We start from the raw sequence: 18,693 nt of genomic DNA, 5'->3' as shown, positions 1-18,693 counted from the left end.
GAGTTCACTGCTCTCGTCTACGCAAAAAATAAGTGAACTACAAACAGGCGGCAGCAATTCAGACCGATTTTGCGAGCCCCCAAGCCAGGCTTAAAGGGAAAGTAAAGAGAAAATTAAGTTGATGAGCTGTACCAATGTTACACTTCAACATGAAATCCACTTTAACTATGAGAGGAGGCTCGATAAATCAGAAAAGATGCAAAATATGAAAAGCATGGTGGCACCATTGCTTTTAGGTTCCCGCTCCAGCTCATGATGACATCATAAATATTGCACTGTCTGCTCGGGCGTAGTTAATTTCTTTATCGGTAAAGATAGACTACATTGCGTTCTAAATTAAGCAGCTAATGACTGAACTTAGTTTGCAGAACATTCATTGCATCAGAATGACCCAAATACTATAAAACTCTACTCTGAAATCTATGTCATCATACTGACATCCCGGTGCTGGGGTTTTGGTGCAATATTAGAAACATCGAAGTTTGGTCTTTATTTTCTCTCCTAGTAATCAACTTCTTCCTGAAAAATGAGTGAAAACCGAGTTTTGAAGGAATAGTTTATCTGTGTAAACTGATATAGCATTTCTCTCTAGTGTTTTGCTAAAGAAAAGCTGATGAATATTTTTCAATGACATCGCACTAGTCCATTTCTTTATGTGTGATAAGCATACCATAACTATCTGAGTGGGCGTGGATCTGTGCAGACACACAATTAATCCATCAGTGTGTCAACAATTGCTGAGGGTAAAACATTTGAAGAAATGTGCCTACCTCTAGGAGGGTTCCTGAGCTGTTCCAGAGGTAGTAAATAGCATAGGTAGGAATCCAGATGATGGAAGCAAGAGCCATGCCCCAGCCAATCATCTCACCCCACCAGGGGTAGACGTAGTGATCTGAGTATGTCACTGGCTCAGGCACAGCTATGTAAAACACCAGCATTCCCTGCACGAAAGCAAAGGCTTGATTGTTTCTGCCCCCAGGAAATAGGCTACAGGCAATACCCTCAACACATTACGATCACATTTACTTATTTCTCCTTCACTTATACCATTAGTCATAGACTGGAACGCTTTTCTCAAGAATGTCATGCAAATACAAGCACAACCACAGCTTGAACAATCCTTAAAGGGACACTAAAAGGAAAAATTATCTCTTCTGTATCAGTAGATTACCCTTCCACAATACCGAAAACACCACTTTTACCGCGAGAAGCCGCTTGGTAAGCTAGAAAAAAATGAAAACACAGAGGCGAGTGGCGACGCCACCTGGAAGTTCCCGCACCAGCTCACTGTGATGTCATCGATTTTGACAGCGTTTTCTAGATCTCAGTTAATTTTTTAGCGATAAAGATTGACTACATTGTGTTCTAAAGGAACCCAAGACTGAATGTGGCAAGTTTTGCAAACATTTACTAAGCCAACGTGGCCTAAATACGAAAAATTACTTTAGAAGCCGTGACGTCACACTGAAGTGCTGACGTTGGGGTTTCCGCGCGAAATTGAAAAGAAAAAAACTTTGAGCTTCATTTTCTCTTCTAATAGTTGACCTATAGCGGTGTAATTAACGACAACAGAGCTTTTGAAGAATACGATATCAGTCTAAGTTGATTTATTGTTTTGCTTTAGTGTCCCTTTAACTTGTTCCATGTTTTGGACAAGCTCAAGCTGTCTTCACAATTTTACCAATAACTGCTCTGGATAAGTACTACAACCCGTTCATTGCAATTGCAAACATGTAGGGCTTGCATTAGTTCCATGTACTGAGCATAGCTGGCAGCACCACACTGTATTGTTAAATAATTCAGAAGGAAGTGTTAGGATGTTCAGCAGAATACACCGTTGTTGCATTGTCACTATAACTGCAAATGTGTTCAGCAATACACCTTTGCAGTTATAGTGACAATGCATTGCAGCTATGTCTATAAATTCGAAAGCAGCAATATGTGTAGCAAGCAATAGTATAGCAAAAGCTTTTCCCATTGGTGAAGCACTGTCAGAATATTTGTAGACTGTGCAGAGCCACGTGGTCGTGACTACTCATATAGCTTCAGTAAAGTGCACTGCAGCCACTCTGTATTTATGCTGGAAGGTGTCAAAATTCAAAAGGAATAAAGGAGAAAGTTGTGTTAATTGGAATTATCAAAATGAAAAGGAAACACATCAGAGGTAAAAAAAACTTGGGGCAGCACAGTGGAAGAATATTAAGTAATTTTGACTGTGCAGAGCTCTTCATATATGCCAATGGCCATTTCTGGCATTACCCAATCCATATGTGACTGCTGCAGCTGGGAATCAAACCTACGGTCTTGTTCTCACCACCAGAATGAAACAGATGTAAATACACCATGGAGGATCTGACTCCTCATCCGAATTGCTGTAGCACTTTGCATCGCTCATATTTTTGTCTCTTCACACCTACAAATGTACTTATTTTTCCAATGTTGACTTGTCTAATGTATTTCATTAGTCGGCAGCTCTAATCACATATGATATAACCTTTCCCATGTTGGTATCAGTGTACACACTGAACTATGGAACTTGACACTGTTCATTCCTATGTATGGTGCTGATTCTGCCATTCAAAACCTGTCAAGCACAAGAAACATGGCGCAATTCTTCGTGCAGTGTAATGTATGGCTAGTCCAGGTCTGTAGCCAGGAATTTTTTTCGGGGGGGGGGGGGGGGCACTTGCTGAAGGCCTTCACTATTTGAGGAAAGCACCTATTTTTCAGTAATTATTTTCAGTAAAGATCAAAATTTCGGGGGGACCTAGCGCACCCCCCTCCTGGCTACGGGCCTGGGCCAGTCATACCAACAACTGCATCCAATGAACTTCCAATGGGTTCCAAAGATTTCCAAAATTGTGGGTCATGTGATTTCCTTCTGATGGGCCACCTGGCGTATTGGATGCTACATTGTACAGGAACGTGCATATTTCGCATAAAATATTCTAAAAAAAAGATTTTGCACTTACTTCGATCAGCACTGTTCTTGCTTAAATTTCACAGAAAGATGACATTTTGTATCTACATCGTTCAATGTAACACTTGGCACAGTAAATTGCCTGGTTCTTAAGAAGAAATGCAAATTTGACTTCGTTTATGGGGATGCATGCTGCTGCTACAAAGGTGCAAGCATAAGCTCATGTGGCCACCAGCCAGCAGCTGCCGAAAGTAGCCATTCAGGAAGGATTGCCATGTGTTGCCTGCTACTCTGGAACAGGCAGCAATCCACCCTTAATGGCAGCTTTCTGCAACTGCCAGCAGGTGGCAGCACATTTTATGCATGTGCTGTAGGGACAGCAGTTTGCACCCATAAGCAAACGCAAGTTTGTCCTTCTTAAAAAGCAGGCAATTAAGTGTACCAAGTGCTACACTGAATGACATAGAATCCAAAATGCGATCTTGTGTGGAATTTGAGCAAGAACAGTGCAGCAGTAACCGCGAAATCATTTTTCAGACATTTTAAGCAAAATACGCACATCCCTGTACTATTATTTGGGCTTGAGAAAGCCTATAGCTCCACTTGCATTCATCGAGATAGTGCACTGATCCCACAAAGTAAAATATCATTGATCTAATTGTGTACACTCGCTGAAGAATGCACTTACCACAATCACACAGGGAGCAGCAAAAAGCCAACAGAAGAAGAAGTACTTGTTTGGTGTGAAGCCTATCATGTCCTTGATGTTGGCGTAGATCCTCTTTGCACCTGAAAGAGAGTTGGTGGAAGTCATGCAAGCATAATTAAGGTGATGCCCGAGTAGACTGAGATGACAGCATGTCCTCGCGAAACTGTTGCCAAGACTGCGTGCTTACCATATATCCAGGCAAAGCCGATAATCTCGAAGAGGACGACAGTCAGCAGTGAGACACCGCTAGCCGAGAAGAAGTCCATCAGCTGGAAGATGTACATGCCTCCCTGCAACATGGATGAAAGAATGTGAATGTGAGTGTGCACTTCAAAAGAACAGCAAAAAGCATGCCAGCAAGCCCACTTATGACAATGCAGAAGTGCATCTTGAACCTCTGTCACAGACGCAATGCATGAAGACACAAGACCAGTCATTTGTACATTAAAGTGCTGCGATAATCGAAAATGGCATGGTAGATAGTGCGAGCACCATGCTGTATAAGAGAGACATAGCTGATAAGATTGTGTGTGTGATTTGGTGTTGTGCCTCTTCAGAAATAAAGCTCATGAGATACTGGCATTAGTACTGGCTGGTCTTGCGTCTCTACTGCAATGGGTGCTGGCTGGACTGGACTGGAGTTTTCCTGTAAGGTGCTACGCTCCTCTTACCTGAGTAACCAGGGGTAGCCCCAGGAGGAATTGGACGACGACGACGCTCAGCGTGAACAGGCGGCGGTATGGTCTCAGCGTAGAGGCAAACTCATCCACCAGCCCTGTGACGAGTGCCTCAACGGTGCAGAACTGGCTGTCAATGCCCAGAACGATGAGCATGAGGAAGAAGAGTACTGCCCAGACTGGCGCAAAGGGTAACTGCACCACCATCTCGGGGTAGGCCAGGAACGCTAGGCCAGGTCCTGCATGTGGAGCACGCTAAAGGGTGAGTGTACTGATCAAATTGTCATTATCATTATCATATTATCATGGTGTAGTGACGGTGAAGAACCAGTCAATGCCAAAACTGTGAATCACGAATCTAACTCTTTATTGGGCGAACTTGTGCCCTGAAAAACAAGTAACACTAAGAGCACAATGACAGCAGTGAGCACAGTTGTTGAAATCTGGTATACAGGTCAAGTGCATTGGCTATTTATAGACGACTCATACACATACACTTGTACACATTCCAGCTTAATAACTTGTGCTTGCGTACATTCCAGAATGTACACCACTATTCGCGTCGCATACGCAATCTAATTAGACAAGGTTCTTTTGCTATAGAATCGGCAACAACATTTGGGAAAGTTCTGATGCATGTAGGCGCGTCTTGCACCAAGCGATTACGTTGTAACAGGGGTTAGCCAGTGAAACACGGTCCCCGGAAAAAGATAAACAATGTACGCACGTCATTATTCTATTTCATGTCGACTACTGGATGAACGCCTCTCCCAGAAATCGCCAATTACCTCAGTCTTGCTACAGCTGCCTCGACCTTATGCCAGAAAATTTCCAAATCTCATCGCACCACCCGCCATCGATGACGACGTTTCCCTTCTCTTGGCACCCATCTTGGTGCTCTAATAAGACCACTGGTTACCTGCTTTATGCATTGCGCGACCTGCCCAACTCTAATTCTTCCTGTTAATCTCAACTATGTAGAATATCCCGTTACACCACCAGCTACACTTCTTATCCATGCTGCCCAGTTCTGGTGTCTTGATGTACCACCTATCATTTTCCATTCTATTGCGTGTTATGCCATCCTTAGATTCTTCTTAAATTTTCTTGGTGTTCTATAAATTACTGCCCTGATTCCCTGATTGCACAGGTGTATACTTGTGTAAGAGCAAGTGGAAGTGCTTGTAATGTCTCGATTTTAAAAGATCGCAGCACCGAGTTACATACAAGTTACATATTTGAGGTAAAACTAGCACTGCAGTCATTCAACCACAATGAGAATTATAGGCAGTACAGGCTTTGGATTGGCATTTGCTGACATGTGAGCTGTGACAAAGAATTAGTTCTGTGGCTCTGCAAGTTTATTTTCTTCTGCTTACTTCACTTCCCTCTTTTTTTTATCGTCACTATGAATTTTACTGACATTTCGGCCGGGGACTAACCTTCACTCCGAGCCACATCAACTGATTAATCACGATTGAGTCATTTATTGAAAAATGGAAGAGCTAGGATTACCCCGCACAAGGCACCACTGGCAATAAAATTACCTCCAGCATCTGTCGAAAGGGTGCCACAGTGCTACAGTTGACCTGCCGAGGGGGGGCCAAGCCCCTCTTTAAAAAAATGGGGAGGGGGCCGGGCCCCATCCGGGCCCCCCTTACTTTAAGCACTGAGTACATGTACATACACCTATAGCTATATTGCAGTGATTAACCTTTAAAAGTATGCATGCTATATTCAAGCTAAAGTATCACTTTGCAGCATACACAAATATGCAGTGCGAGGGCTACCTGATCGTGCCACTTCTGAGACATCCTTGTCTTGTATGTGGGCCATGTGACCTAGAACTGAGAATATGACCAGACCAGCAAAAAGACTTGTTCCACTGCAGATGGTGCACACGATCATGGAATCCCTGCAAATGACAAACACAGTGACAGTGCGTTTCATGAGGTGCATTTGCCATCACAGCACTAACACAAATGTACAAGGAACTAAAATATTTAAAGTTTAGAATGCAAATTCAACACTTCTATTTCGAATGAAAGCATTTTAAATATGGTGAATTTTAGATTCAATTTCATGAAATATTCAGTTGTGACTCATTATACATGATTATTGTGCTTATTGGACATTGCCTGCCATGAAAACTTCAAGCACCTGTTCCAAGCCAATTAACCAGAAAGTGTGGTCAGTATTGACTGTTTTCTCATATACACAAACTGATCAGTGGAATGGACTCCAAATAGTTTCACTCTCAATGAAGGAAATAAAACAATATTTTTTTTTGTAGAACTTTTCCTCTCCATACTTCTTTTTATGCTTTCAGAAGTAGGCAAATACTTAGTATTCAATTTGATATTTCAAGTCCTTATTTCTCAAGTATGGATACATACCGTACATATTCGATTAAACTTGAAAATATCACTATTCAAACACCTTTATAATGTAATTCATAGATATAGGAAAACAGCTAAGAGCACTCCTAATATGCCAGCAATGTATTTTGTGTAATATAACATTTGCTTGTACTTTGATATAAATTATAATAATGGCCAGCTGATATACAGGGTTTTTTTTTTTCTTAGCTGCACCAAATTTTTAAAATTAGAAAAATATATATCTTGGTCACGTTATGTTTAGCATTCGAGTGTACAGATTGGCGGCTTCTAGATACAGAGCAATTTCCACACTTACGTGCGTAATTAGCGTAGTTACGGTAATTAACTTTCTAATTATCAACAATAGGCGGCTACAGTAAATGAGTACTTTGGGGCCCATCCTCGACGCTACCTATCTCTACGAACACATTTTCAATAGCGGTGTTCATGTGGGAGCTACGCCAACAATTAGTTCCCCTTGGCAGGCTCCTTGAAATCGAAACTGGCCGCAAAAAGAGCGTCTGTGTCGTCGATGTCGCCACCCCCCACCTTTTGTCACGTCTCTGAGGTCACCGCCGGTCCGGTCCCGCGAGCAGCTTGCGTTATCTCCTTGCTGTCTGCAGCGTTCGCAGTCTACGCTACAGATTGATATGACGCCATGCCAGCAGTATCTCAAAGCCCAAAGAGCAGGGTTGGTGCTACAGCGCAACGTGGCGCCCGACAGAATGATGAAGCAAATTTGGTGGCGGCCCGCCGGCATTGAAGCGCTAGGCCAACGCCGCAGACAGCAAGGAGATAACGCAAGCTGCCCGTGCGGCCGGACCAGCGATGACCTCAGAGACATGACGAAAGGCGGGGAGCGGGGACATCGACGACACGGACGCTCTTTTTGCGGCCAGTTTCGGTTTCAAGGAGCCTGCCAAGGGGAACTAATTGTTGACGTAGCTCCCTCATGAACACCGCTATTGAAAATATGTTCGTAGAGATAGGTAGCGTCAAGGATGGGCCCCAAAGTACTCATTTACTGTAGCCACCTATTGTTGGTAATTAGAAAGTTAATTACCCTAACTGTGCTAATTACGCACATAAGTGCGGAAATTTCTCTGTATCTAGAGGCCACCAATCTGTACACTCGAATGCTAAACATAACATGACCAAGATGTATATTTTTCTAAATTTAAAATTTGGTGCAGCTAAAAAAAAAACACCCGGTATACGTTAACTATTTGTCCATACTCAACTTGCAGCCAATCGTGTCTGCATGTATATGGGGCTTCTGCATACAAATACTATAGGAATGGGCTAATTGTCTCGCTAGATCAAGAGGTGTAAAATTTGAATGCCTGGACATTTTCACCTAAGACATTTTAGGTACAGCAAGTGAGAACCAAGAAAATAAAGAGCAAGAAGAAGTGAAGGCGTAATTTGTTTAGGCACAGCATAACAAAAAGTAAGATAGATAACATAGCTCTGTTCTTTATAAGTTTCATCATCTGCACCAACCTGTAAAAGTTGTGGTTGTACTTGTTGTAACTACCAAGTGCAACATTGGCACCAATGCCGATGCCGTATGAGAACAACACTTGCGTCCCAGCTGCGATCCACACCTGCAGACAAGAATGGAGTGCTGACATGGTGACAAATTGACCTGTCAACGCTTGTCATTCTCTTTTCAGAGTTCATCACACCTTGACAGGGGTGGGGGGTCGCTCACGTCGACACAACATGTGTGTTCAATACATGTATGCAGAATGCATAAAAACAGCTTGCCTAGCAATCAGCAAGTCAGATGGGCCCAACACACACACCTTGAAAACGTTTTTCAATGTGCAATTAACAAAGTGACATGCACAAGTGAGTGATACATGCTTTAATTTTACTGGGTCAGCATGTTGCACTGAGTGATTTTTCAGTGAAGCCCAGTATGTTGACCAAAGATTCACTTTAGCACTAACAATGTCCAGTGCAGTGACATGGCTGCCAGCTTTTACGATTTTATAATAAAATGCCTGATTTTTAGATCTTGTTTATGATTGTTGTATTTGCATCAATATTTTTCATTATATTTCATTGCATCTATTGTAGGGCAATAGTACTCATTCCAAAAGAAAGCAAATGCAGTCGCTGACCTATTTTTCATAGCCCGATCTTTTGGATCGATCGATTATACAGATGTTCCCGTGTAGCAGCATTGCAAGCTTGTGGAACCAATGTAAAATGTCAACCAAAATTTCAGCCGCGGTTACATTAATTTCGTGAATAAACTTCATAAACAATTCTGCTTGCCTATAACGCAGACCCTTCTTGCTGCAACTATAGGTCAGGGTGCATGTTCACAACGTCCCTACAGAACAACTCAAGTCTGTAAATCTTTAATAAACAGTCAATGCATCCATGTACTCAAACTTCAGTATTTTTCACCAAAGTTTATTGTTTTGTGGCTTCAACGGTAGTATTTTAAAATTTCTGATGGGCGGCGAGGCCTCTTGTTTGCGGATGTCTGCATCCAATGTTCCAACATGTATATGCGTTCTGATACTGTTTTTTTAAATACTATTGTAACCCACAATGTGAAAAATGGAAAGCTGGCAGCGTGGCATGGAAATGTGGCATGCCAGAGAAGACTATATATATGATGAAGGCCAGACTCCGGCCAAAATGTCAATAAACCGCTTCATACGCGCGTCTACTTCACTGTGTATATATATATATATCATATCATAAGAAGCCAACAAACAATGACACAAAAGAAAACATAGCGGTCATTACTTGTACTTACTAATTGAATTAAAGAAATGATTTATTAATGAAAATGAAAATGGATGAAAAAACAACTGGCCACAGGTGGGGAATGAACCCACGTCTTTGCATTAGGCATGCGATGCTTTCACCATTGATCTACCGCAGCGGCGTTTTCCCATCCGCTTTCTGGGGTATTTGTCTTACAACTAGAACCAACTCTGGGAGTGTTAGCCAGCGCCACCACTCACAAACCTAGGCGGCGGATGTGGAACATCCTTTCTGCCGCAGGCATCATGAGTATGTGATCTTTCTGGGTGAAGGCAACTGGTCAATAAACCCACATATGCTACCTGAAGGCATCAATGTTGCCAGATTCGAGCCCTCGTTATGTAATGAAAGAGAAGAAAGGGAACCGAGGGGCCCGATTTTTATTAATCATGTCATAAGAAGCCAACAAACAATGACACCAAGGATAACATAGAAGAAATTACTTGTATACACTGTATATATATATATATATATATATATATATATATATATATACACACACACACACACACACACACACACACACAGTACAACTTAATCCATTGTGTTTTTGCTTTGACAGCTTGATTTCAGTGTTTCTTGTTTCTGTAAGCTAGCACCTCACATCAAGTGCAATAATGAAGATTTCTCTATATTTTCTCTGCGTGGTACAAAATGGAGGACTGTGGCTCACCCTCGGATCTCTGAGCTTGCTCCAGTCGGGACGCAGGTAGTATAGTAGCCCTTCAGAGGCGCCCTCCAATGTGACTCCACGGATGAACAGGATGAAGAGGATGAGATACGGGAAGAGCGCTGTGCACCAAATAATCTGGAATGTTCAAAGCGGTGAGACGACGTAATTAAGACAAGGCACTGTGGCTGGCACTGCATAAAAATTTCTCGTCTGATTTTTGTTGCATTATAATAAGAGGAAGGTTCCCAATCCCATCTTATTGATTATGCAGACCATGCATGTCTCACAAATTTGCCAGATACCTTTGTACTATTGCATCTAGTAGCCTGGTGAAAATAGATGGTCTCACGATTAGCCCCCCTCCTATTCCTTCTTACCGCACTAATGCAAACACTAAAAGGGATTGTTGCCTTCAGCTTTGGGTATGTATATTTATTTATTCAAGATACCTTACAGGCCTCTATTTGAGGCATTGGGTAAGGAGCGCGAGTACAATAAAATGGGAATGCAAAAGAAAAACAGAGAGACTTGGAACCAACTGCAGACATAAATAAAAATATTGACAAATTTATGGGCACAAATTCATACATTTCGGGTGAAAACGCTATACAATATACAAGAACTATCTGAAGTTGCATGTTAAAAAAAATTATAAGTAAGATAACTAATGGAACTATATGGGTTATAGAGCGGCGAGAGCGGTGATGGTTTGCAATGCAGCGGTATGGTGCAATGGTTCAGTACAATACAGATCAGCATGCGCACACATTTTTAATTTTACCAGATACAACCAAAGGACTGCAGGCACTACTTCATTCATGTGAGTTGCCTCACACATTCACGTTGCATTTTTTGAGGACAGCTATGCTGAACCATGGCTGAATGACTTGCTGATGGGGCGATACCGATTTGTAAAGTAGCTTATACAGCTCCTACAGCTGCACAGCATGCAACAGAAGCAGCCAGCAATAATCAAATGCGCGCAGCATTCTCAAATCCACCAATAAACATGCAAAATGACAAACCAGCAGACTTCAGTGATTTTTGCAGATGTCAACTAATTTACTGTGACAGCATTATACACTCGATCCCCACTACCCCAATTCCCCCAACTTTGTGCAAAGCTTCGATTCCATGCAAACTCACAGAATTGTATGCAACGACAACAATGACAGCATAACAATGAAAATGACAGCAACATGAAGGCAACATAGTGACAACTATAACAATGAGGGCACGAGGATGACAACACACATTTTGCAGCGTAACAGAATAGAACAGATGGCGGACCAAGAAAACATTGTTTTGAGCTCCAGCTGCTGTTGCATTAAAATCAGGGGCGGCTTGCAGAAAGCATTTCATCCAAAGATAAAAAGCTTTGAAAAAACGGCCAGTGTGCGGCAATGTAAGTTGCTGAGTGACAAAGTGTGATACAGATCTGCTAAAAGATTTTTACCTTTGTCACTTGACAAAGTATTGCAGTAACTTAGTGTGACTTGCATGAAGATTTTCAGCTAGAAGTAATTTTACAGCTTGGTGAAATGCTTCATACAAGCTCTCCTAAGAAATGAAACTGTAGGAAATGAAGTTACACTGGAAACCTAGTCTGTCATCTTGTGTTGACGATTGTGGAGGAGGCTGGTGCTCTCCTGGTTTTCAACCTATGTTTGCTCTCTATAACAAGATAAGGGCAAATGGTAAAAAGGGGAACGTTGCTAGGGAAGCGGTTCATTGTTAAGATAGTGTAAATGCAGCATTTGACTTCATCTCGCTCTGCACGTTGACATCTGAGAATAGCTTCATGAAATAGGTTGCATTCCTGCAGCAGTGACAAAGTACTTTTTGAACAGATGGATTGAAAGTGCAGCAACCTTCACGAAACATAACTGCCTGTGTGTAGGCCTTCAATGGAAACGTTTCTAAGGGCCTTACCTTGCCACTCTGGTGGAGTCCCCTCCAGATAACTATGTACACTAGGAACCATGCCAAGAGGAGGTAGAGGGCAAGTTCAGGTCGTAGAGAACCAACTTCCTCCAAGCCATTGGTGATGCCCAGCACATTGTTCCTGAAAGCACAAGAAAAATGAATGTCCTTTGTTTCATTATCAGTCAAGACACAATTAGCTCTTCCGGAAATATGGTCATGGTTCTATCGGCTGGCAGCTTTTCAACATCCCAATAGCATGTTTTTTGATCTCAAGATAACGGCGTAGTAACCACTGACAAGTTGCACGGCGGCGCATTGCCGCGTTCTCACTGCCTCGGACCGCGCGTAGATCGATAGCAACGCTTGAGTGGCAGTCGGTCCAAATTTTCTAATCTCGGAGGTCATATCTTCGTTATGGTTGGACTGGAGGGGCGCGCGACTCTCTCCTGCTTCAGAAGGCCTGTTTTGAAATTTTTGTAGCGAGAGCTACACTGGCCGCATTCTCGCCGTTTCGCTGTGGCCGGTGGCCGCACTACTGTAGCTGCACCGCGAACTGAGCCGTTGCCTGGCAACCACCGCAGCTGGCAGCGCCGCTCGCCGTGCCATCTGGTGTCGTCTGCTCGAGTTACCACGGCGCGGCTGTGTTGCAAGCGTTCGCCGCTTGCATCTGACATGACGTCAGAGGAGGAGCCGTTGAAACCGCGTTGCAACAGAGGATGAGCCGGCTTTACATCGTATATATAGAAGGGGTGGCTCGGTGGGATTCATCGGCAGATATGGAAAGTGAGTCGGAGAGACTGAAAGAAGCCCGGCTTCGTCGTCGGAACGAAACCAAGAGGAGGCAGCGAGCCGAGGAGATGGATGAGAACGAGCCGCACGCCTCGAGAAGCGTCGTAAGTACGAAGCGGCCAGGCGAGTGGATTCAGATGAGGATAGCACCCGAAACGTGTTCAAGTCACTGGATGACAACCCCTTATCCTCCCCCCTCACCGACCATCAGGCCGTCTTTGTGGCAATTGAGAAACAACAAGATGAAGACTTTCAAAATAAATGCGTTACACTTTAAAAATGTCTAGTCTTTAATGTAACCATAACTTAACGAGAGGTAACAACCAAACCTAAACACTCTAACGTACAAAGCTAAACGATAAAGATGTAACCGTAGAGAGAACCAAGCTAAACAATAAGATTAACCGTACCTCTCGCTACGCACACCCAGGCATAACTGAGTTAAGCCACAGCCAATATTTCACTTCGCGTGCGCCCCATTTGATGTGTTTATTGTAATAGTGTGGTGCTTTAAATGATCGTTATATCTGGACGCAGTTTGAATATGTAGGGTAGGAAAATCGTAAGCGCACCGAAGTATGTTCGTTATACCGATATATCGTTATATCTGGGATCGTCATAAGTGGGTTCGATATAATTCCCTCTATTCAGATTTGTTATACGCAGGTATACGACTGTAGCGTTTTCGAGCCTTTGAATCACGTGACCTCCGAGTCTCCACAGACTCAGTCCAGAATGTTTGGTACGTTTTAATCAATCTGCACTATAAGCTCTGCCAACTTTTTTTTTTCTTTTTATAGCGCATTATGCGTCCCCCCCCCCCCCCCCCACCTTGCTACATGTCGGAATAATTTATCGAAGGGTTGACACGTGAACAGCGTGTCAGATATATATTGCATGTGTGTTTCATATAAAATTACGTCACAGACGCATCTGATATGGCACTGTCCAAAGCAGCACGTGTTCCACGGACATGGAATGATGATTAACGTGGTCACGACACTCACTCCCAGTACTCCTTGACGGACGAGACAGCCTGGGCGGCGGTGAGGTTCCGCGGGGCGAGGCTAGAGATGTTTTCGCGGATGCCGAGGCAGCGCTCGGTATTCCAATCATTGCCGCACTGCTCCCAAGGCAGCGGGCTGTGGAACGAGGCAACCAGGTAGTACAGGGTGTAGGCGATCAGTACGATGTAGTAGATGTTGCTCAGGCCAATCATGGTCATCGACGCGAACCCCACACCTGAGTTCAAGGGAAAGGGAAGGTCGGCGAGGAAGAATAACCATGTCATCATTACATGCATAGTTCACTGCGGGAGTGCAAATTCCGCCATATTGTCAGTTTGATTGGCATAATGGGCAGCTATGCCTTCTTTGCTTGGCTCAAAACGCAGAGATGGCAGAATTCGACAACATGGCGGCGCACATTATTGCGTATTGCAATGTTCTGGACCACACCACGTGGTCCAGAACATTGTCAACTTCCGCCATATTGTCAAATTATGTAATGGATCCATTTTGAACCAATCAGAGAGGCCGAGCAGCCCTCTGGGCCAATCGGAGCTGACAAGATGGCGAAGTCGACAGTATGGCAGAATTTGACAATGTCCAGAATGGCACCCTGGAACAAAGGTCACAACTCACATGCGATCTCCAGATAGCGTTGCACCGTAAATAACAAGAACGCTGGGATGAACGGACGCATGGACGCTCGATTTTAATAGTAAGAGCGAATGGCGGAGTGAAACAGAACCGTGATGCCGTTTTGCAAACTGATAAAGAGTACAGTTAATGGGATGATCAGGCTTGAACATCTGTTGTTTGCCTTTTGCTTTTGCTATCCTGTATGCGACATGTGCAGTGCTGCAAATGCTTGATTTGTGCGTCTGTCAAGTTGCGAGTCAGCGCAATCGTGCGTGTGTTCTTTTCTTTATGATTCGTTGTCCCAGAGCTGTCTTCTTGCAACTACATACATAGCGATATCCTTGCGTCTTTGCTCACGGTTCACGTCCGCCGGATACGCACCAACCCAACAATCGTATACACGACGAGCCTACGCCGGACGTTGCGACTGATCAGTGGCTCAAGTGCTGAAGTTCATATCTCCGGGCCTTCCGGCGACACGCAGTCATCACCCACAGGAATTGAGTTTTGCAGATACTGAGCAAGTACTACACTCATTCATGATCGAAATGAAGCGCACACGTTAAGTACAATAATAGTTTATCTCGCCTACGATCAGCTACTAGATGAAGGAAGAAAAGGCAATTTCAATTTGCACGACGACTTGCATTTATGCCGTCATTAATGACGCAGTAAGCAAACAGCAGCACTGTAGGCAAGGAACTCGGAAGATATTAGGCGTTATCGATAGCGTATATGTAGTTTATTATGGTTATAGCCATCTTGTGGGAGAAAAAAAAGAACTAACGTGTGCAAAGCAAATTAAAAATAGCCTTTCAGCTCACACAGACCGAGCAGTAAAAAGGCGGGATCGGGCCTTTTCACAACTTTTTGTGAGCTGTGACAAAGTTTGGGCTTCACTGGAAGATCATTATGGTATTGGTTGTAAACAAACATGCTCAAGGTGCGAGGAAAAGCATCGCATTTCCTTCCTCTCTTAAGGACACTGAGGTTTTCCAGCAAATTAACATATATAGTACGGTAGAGTGTAAAAATAACATATAACCCTCTACCCATTTGATGGAAGAGTGTAAGTAACAGCACTACTAAGTTCCGTGCTCATATCGAAGCATAGGCTACGCTACCATCTGCGCATGTTCTGCGCGCGAACAATGCATGTTCAACAATAACGTATGCGATCTCGATATAAATGTATGTTGAACAACGTACCAACAATGATTGTGAACGCACTTATAGTGTATGTTTGATAATGTGCGCGAACAATGCAAGCAGTGAATGTGCCTGCGTGTGAAAGGTTAAATGGAGCGAGAGCCTTTGTCATGGTTAAGCAGCCCTTAAGTCTTCCTATTTTTCTGCAGTAATCCCACCCTACATCCTATTTATTGTCTTAATCTTCCCACGAACTTACGTGCACTTATAATCCCCATTGACAGTTTAGGGACCACAAATACTCTATGGAAGTTATCTGTAGGTTGTTTCACAGGCTTCACAGAAAAAATATGAATAGGTTTTCTAAGGATTCCGGAAATGATTTTTTTTTTTTTTTTACGGCAGAAAGATGAGAGCAGGCATACCTTTGAACATGGGCACCAGGTTCCAGATGCCTACGCCTCCCGTGTTCAAATACTGTCCGATCGACACTTCCATAACAAACAAGGGAACACCGCAGAGGACGATGCTAATGAAAAATGGCACCAGGAAAGCACCTGTAAAACGAAGCACACAGACACGCAAAGAACGTGGCGGTGTTAGAAGCGTCGAGGAGCTCGCTTATCAATTCACAAGCAGCACGCATTGTAAGAGAATGAAAATCGATCATCGTTCAGATATTTCGACGTACAGAGCATTGCACGAGGGAATGCGCGACAAACGCACACAAAAAGCAGATCACACACTTGAGTGAAAGGTTCGTCTGAAGCACTTACAGGGATATCCATTTCCCGTCCGATAGAGAAGGCAGGCCCGATGATTGCACAAGGTTAAAGTATTCCATTTTCAGAGTGATAAGGTATTCCTCTGCCTGTCTCAAGTCTCAAATAATATGTGTTGACTCAGCCCTTATAAGTGTGATAGGCGAACCTTTCGCAATTGACCAGTCAATCATTTCATCAAGAGTGCATGGTGACGAAAAAAAAAAATCTGACTAAACACACATCATCAAGGTAAAAAAAAAAAAAAAAATGAAGCTTCGCTTTCTATGCGGGACCATGAAGAAGTCCCACACTAAGGCACCCGGGAGGCGGATATCACCGGGTGTGCAAGCAATCTAGTTAGACGCGCTTGACATCCCCCACAACATCTTGCTCGTCTAGATTGCTCTGCAAGGAAACAGCCCGCATCAAAGAGAATTAATAGAGAGATCGAACGTCGCACACAGGGACTATAGAGAAAGCAAGAAGAAAAAAATCCGTGATGTCGCAGTCACATGAAATCAAAGGCGCTCTAGTTAGGTATACGGACGCAAATGCTTGTGCGGACAAAACTTCTTTCGGCCCTTTTGAGACTCCATCAAATTTAAAAATTTCGTCTAGTCAAAATTTGGGAGCTCGCAAATAGCCACACCTGTACAAGTACGTACTCTAATAGGGTTTATATAAGCCCAGTCTTAGGGAAGTACGCGAAGACCTAAGCGGCTACCCCAGCAGACAAATGAGTGTATAAAAAAGTAACAGTTGGGCGAAAGAAGTTTACATAGATATCAAGATCTGTGTCGGCTTCGTCAACTTCCCTCCTCTCTCTCCCTGTCATCTTTGTGTTCCCCTTTCCCATTCCACCAGTGTAGGGTAGCCAACCAGACGTCATTGTGGTTAACCTCCCTGCCTTTCTTTCTTTCTTCCGCCTCCTTCTCCTGTATAGCTGTATTGTATCTCCAGTTAACTCGCCCTCTGTTTACGGTGTTGCAAGACCGAAGGGTGGAGCCGACCGAGCCCTATTATCTCCTCCTGACAACACCCCCCCCCCTCCCCCGTCGTCCCCCCGCACCCCTTCCGACCCCTGGCTAGAGCGAGAGTGTATAGTGAGAAGAGAGCGTTATCTGCCCAGCGACGTCACTCACTGTGAGCAAGAGAGAAGGATCTTTCTTAACGAAAGGACTGGCAACAGCCTTGGTCAGCGAACATTTATTCGGTGTCGCATATCTTTCTGAGTCGGCTCTTTAGTCGCTATTTGTAAGACATCAATAATCTATCGGATTAGTATCGAGCGTTGTATACCCTTACTTCATTTTATGTGACTGCGGCAACACACACACATACAGTCATCGTCGCAGGAAACAACATCAGAATGTACAGGGTCGCCCTCATCTTAGGGAAATAACACTTCATTAGCAATCAAACCCTTATGGCCGTTTAATCTTGAAGTGGAGGCCGGTAGGCTAACCTTTCATTATCCTCTGTTCGGCGCAGTATGTACCGCTTCTTTTTTCCCCACTAAAGTGAAAGAAACGTTGAAGCTACATAGGAGTGAGTGCTAATGAGTTGTGCCTGAGAGAGGTCGATCCTGTACAAAAAAAAAAAAAAAAACGATGAATGGCACAGAATTAACCGGTCACTTTTTTTCTACTACCAAAATGTTGCATAGACTTGATTTTCATCTCGGCATCCTTTTGCATGCAGCTTAATATGCATTTACATCTGACCTTCGCACAAAATTCGTATCACATTTCTTGCTCATTAAATTATCACAATATTTCATTCCTTATAAAGGAAAGAAATAATTATGGCATTAAATAAAGCGAGACTACATAGACTACATAGACTACAATGAGCCTCTAAGCTCTTTGCTGCTTCTTCCCCTCCTCTCTCTTTCTCATCTTTCTATTCCCTCTTTCCTGTCCCCCAGAGTAGGGTAGCCAACCAGACGCATTTCTGGTCAACATCCCTGCCTCCTCTCTTTCTCTCCTCCTCCTTCTTACAACCTTCATTCAGCTGTTCAGTTCCATAAACGTTTCTTTCCTTCCTTTTTTTTTTTTTTTCTTTCTAGTCTGCAGGAAAGCAGTCAGGGGTGAGAACTACTGTTGAAGTTGACCGCGTCCTACTTAAACGGTTGTTTAGAAGCACACATATTCACGTTTCGTGTTTCAAATGTGAAACTATCCTTATCTGATCATCACATCGACTCCCCCGTCCCCCTTAAAAAAAAAAAAAAAAAAAAAAAAGAAAAAAAAAAAAACTATACGTGCGGGTT

General features: G+C 43.4%; 1 protein-coding gene across 1 annotated transcript in view; it reads right to left on the bottom strand.

Annotated features, from left to right (window-relative positions):
- LOC119461495 (sodium- and chloride-dependent GABA transporter 1-like) overlaps nucleotides 1-18,693 on the bottom strand; it is a 59,581-nt gene that overhangs the window by 4,456 nt on the left and 36,432 nt on the right. The window contains exons 2-11 of the mRNA XM_037722832.2: nucleotides 16,083-16,214; nucleotides 13,873-14,107; nucleotides 12,083-12,215; nucleotides 10,151-10,285; nucleotides 8,191-8,294; nucleotides 6,097-6,221; nucleotides 4,301-4,545; nucleotides 3,817-3,919; nucleotides 3,609-3,709; nucleotides 771-941 (exon numbers count right to left, since the gene is read on the bottom strand). Coding sequence (XP_037578760.1) covers nucleotides 771-941; nucleotides 3,609-3,709; nucleotides 3,817-3,919; nucleotides 4,301-4,545; nucleotides 6,097-6,221; nucleotides 8,191-8,294; nucleotides 10,151-10,285; nucleotides 12,083-12,215; nucleotides 13,873-14,107; nucleotides 16,083-16,214 — 1,484 coding nt within the window. The remainder of the gene's footprint in view (nucleotides 1-770; nucleotides 942-3,608; nucleotides 3,710-3,816; nucleotides 3,920-4,300; nucleotides 4,546-6,096; nucleotides 6,222-8,190; nucleotides 8,295-10,150; nucleotides 10,286-12,082; nucleotides 12,216-13,872; nucleotides 14,108-16,082; nucleotides 16,215-18,693) is intronic.

Source organism: Dermacentor silvarum, chromosome 8, assembly GCF_013339745.2.
Source record: "Dermacentor silvarum isolate Dsil-2018 chromosome 8, BIME_Dsil_1.4, whole genome shotgun sequence".
NCBI lineage: Eukaryota > Metazoa > Arthropoda > Arachnida > Ixodida > Ixodidae > Dermacentor > Dermacentor silvarum.
Note: the sequence above shows the minus strand (reverse complement) of the source record. Positions and strands in the feature narration are given on the sequence as shown.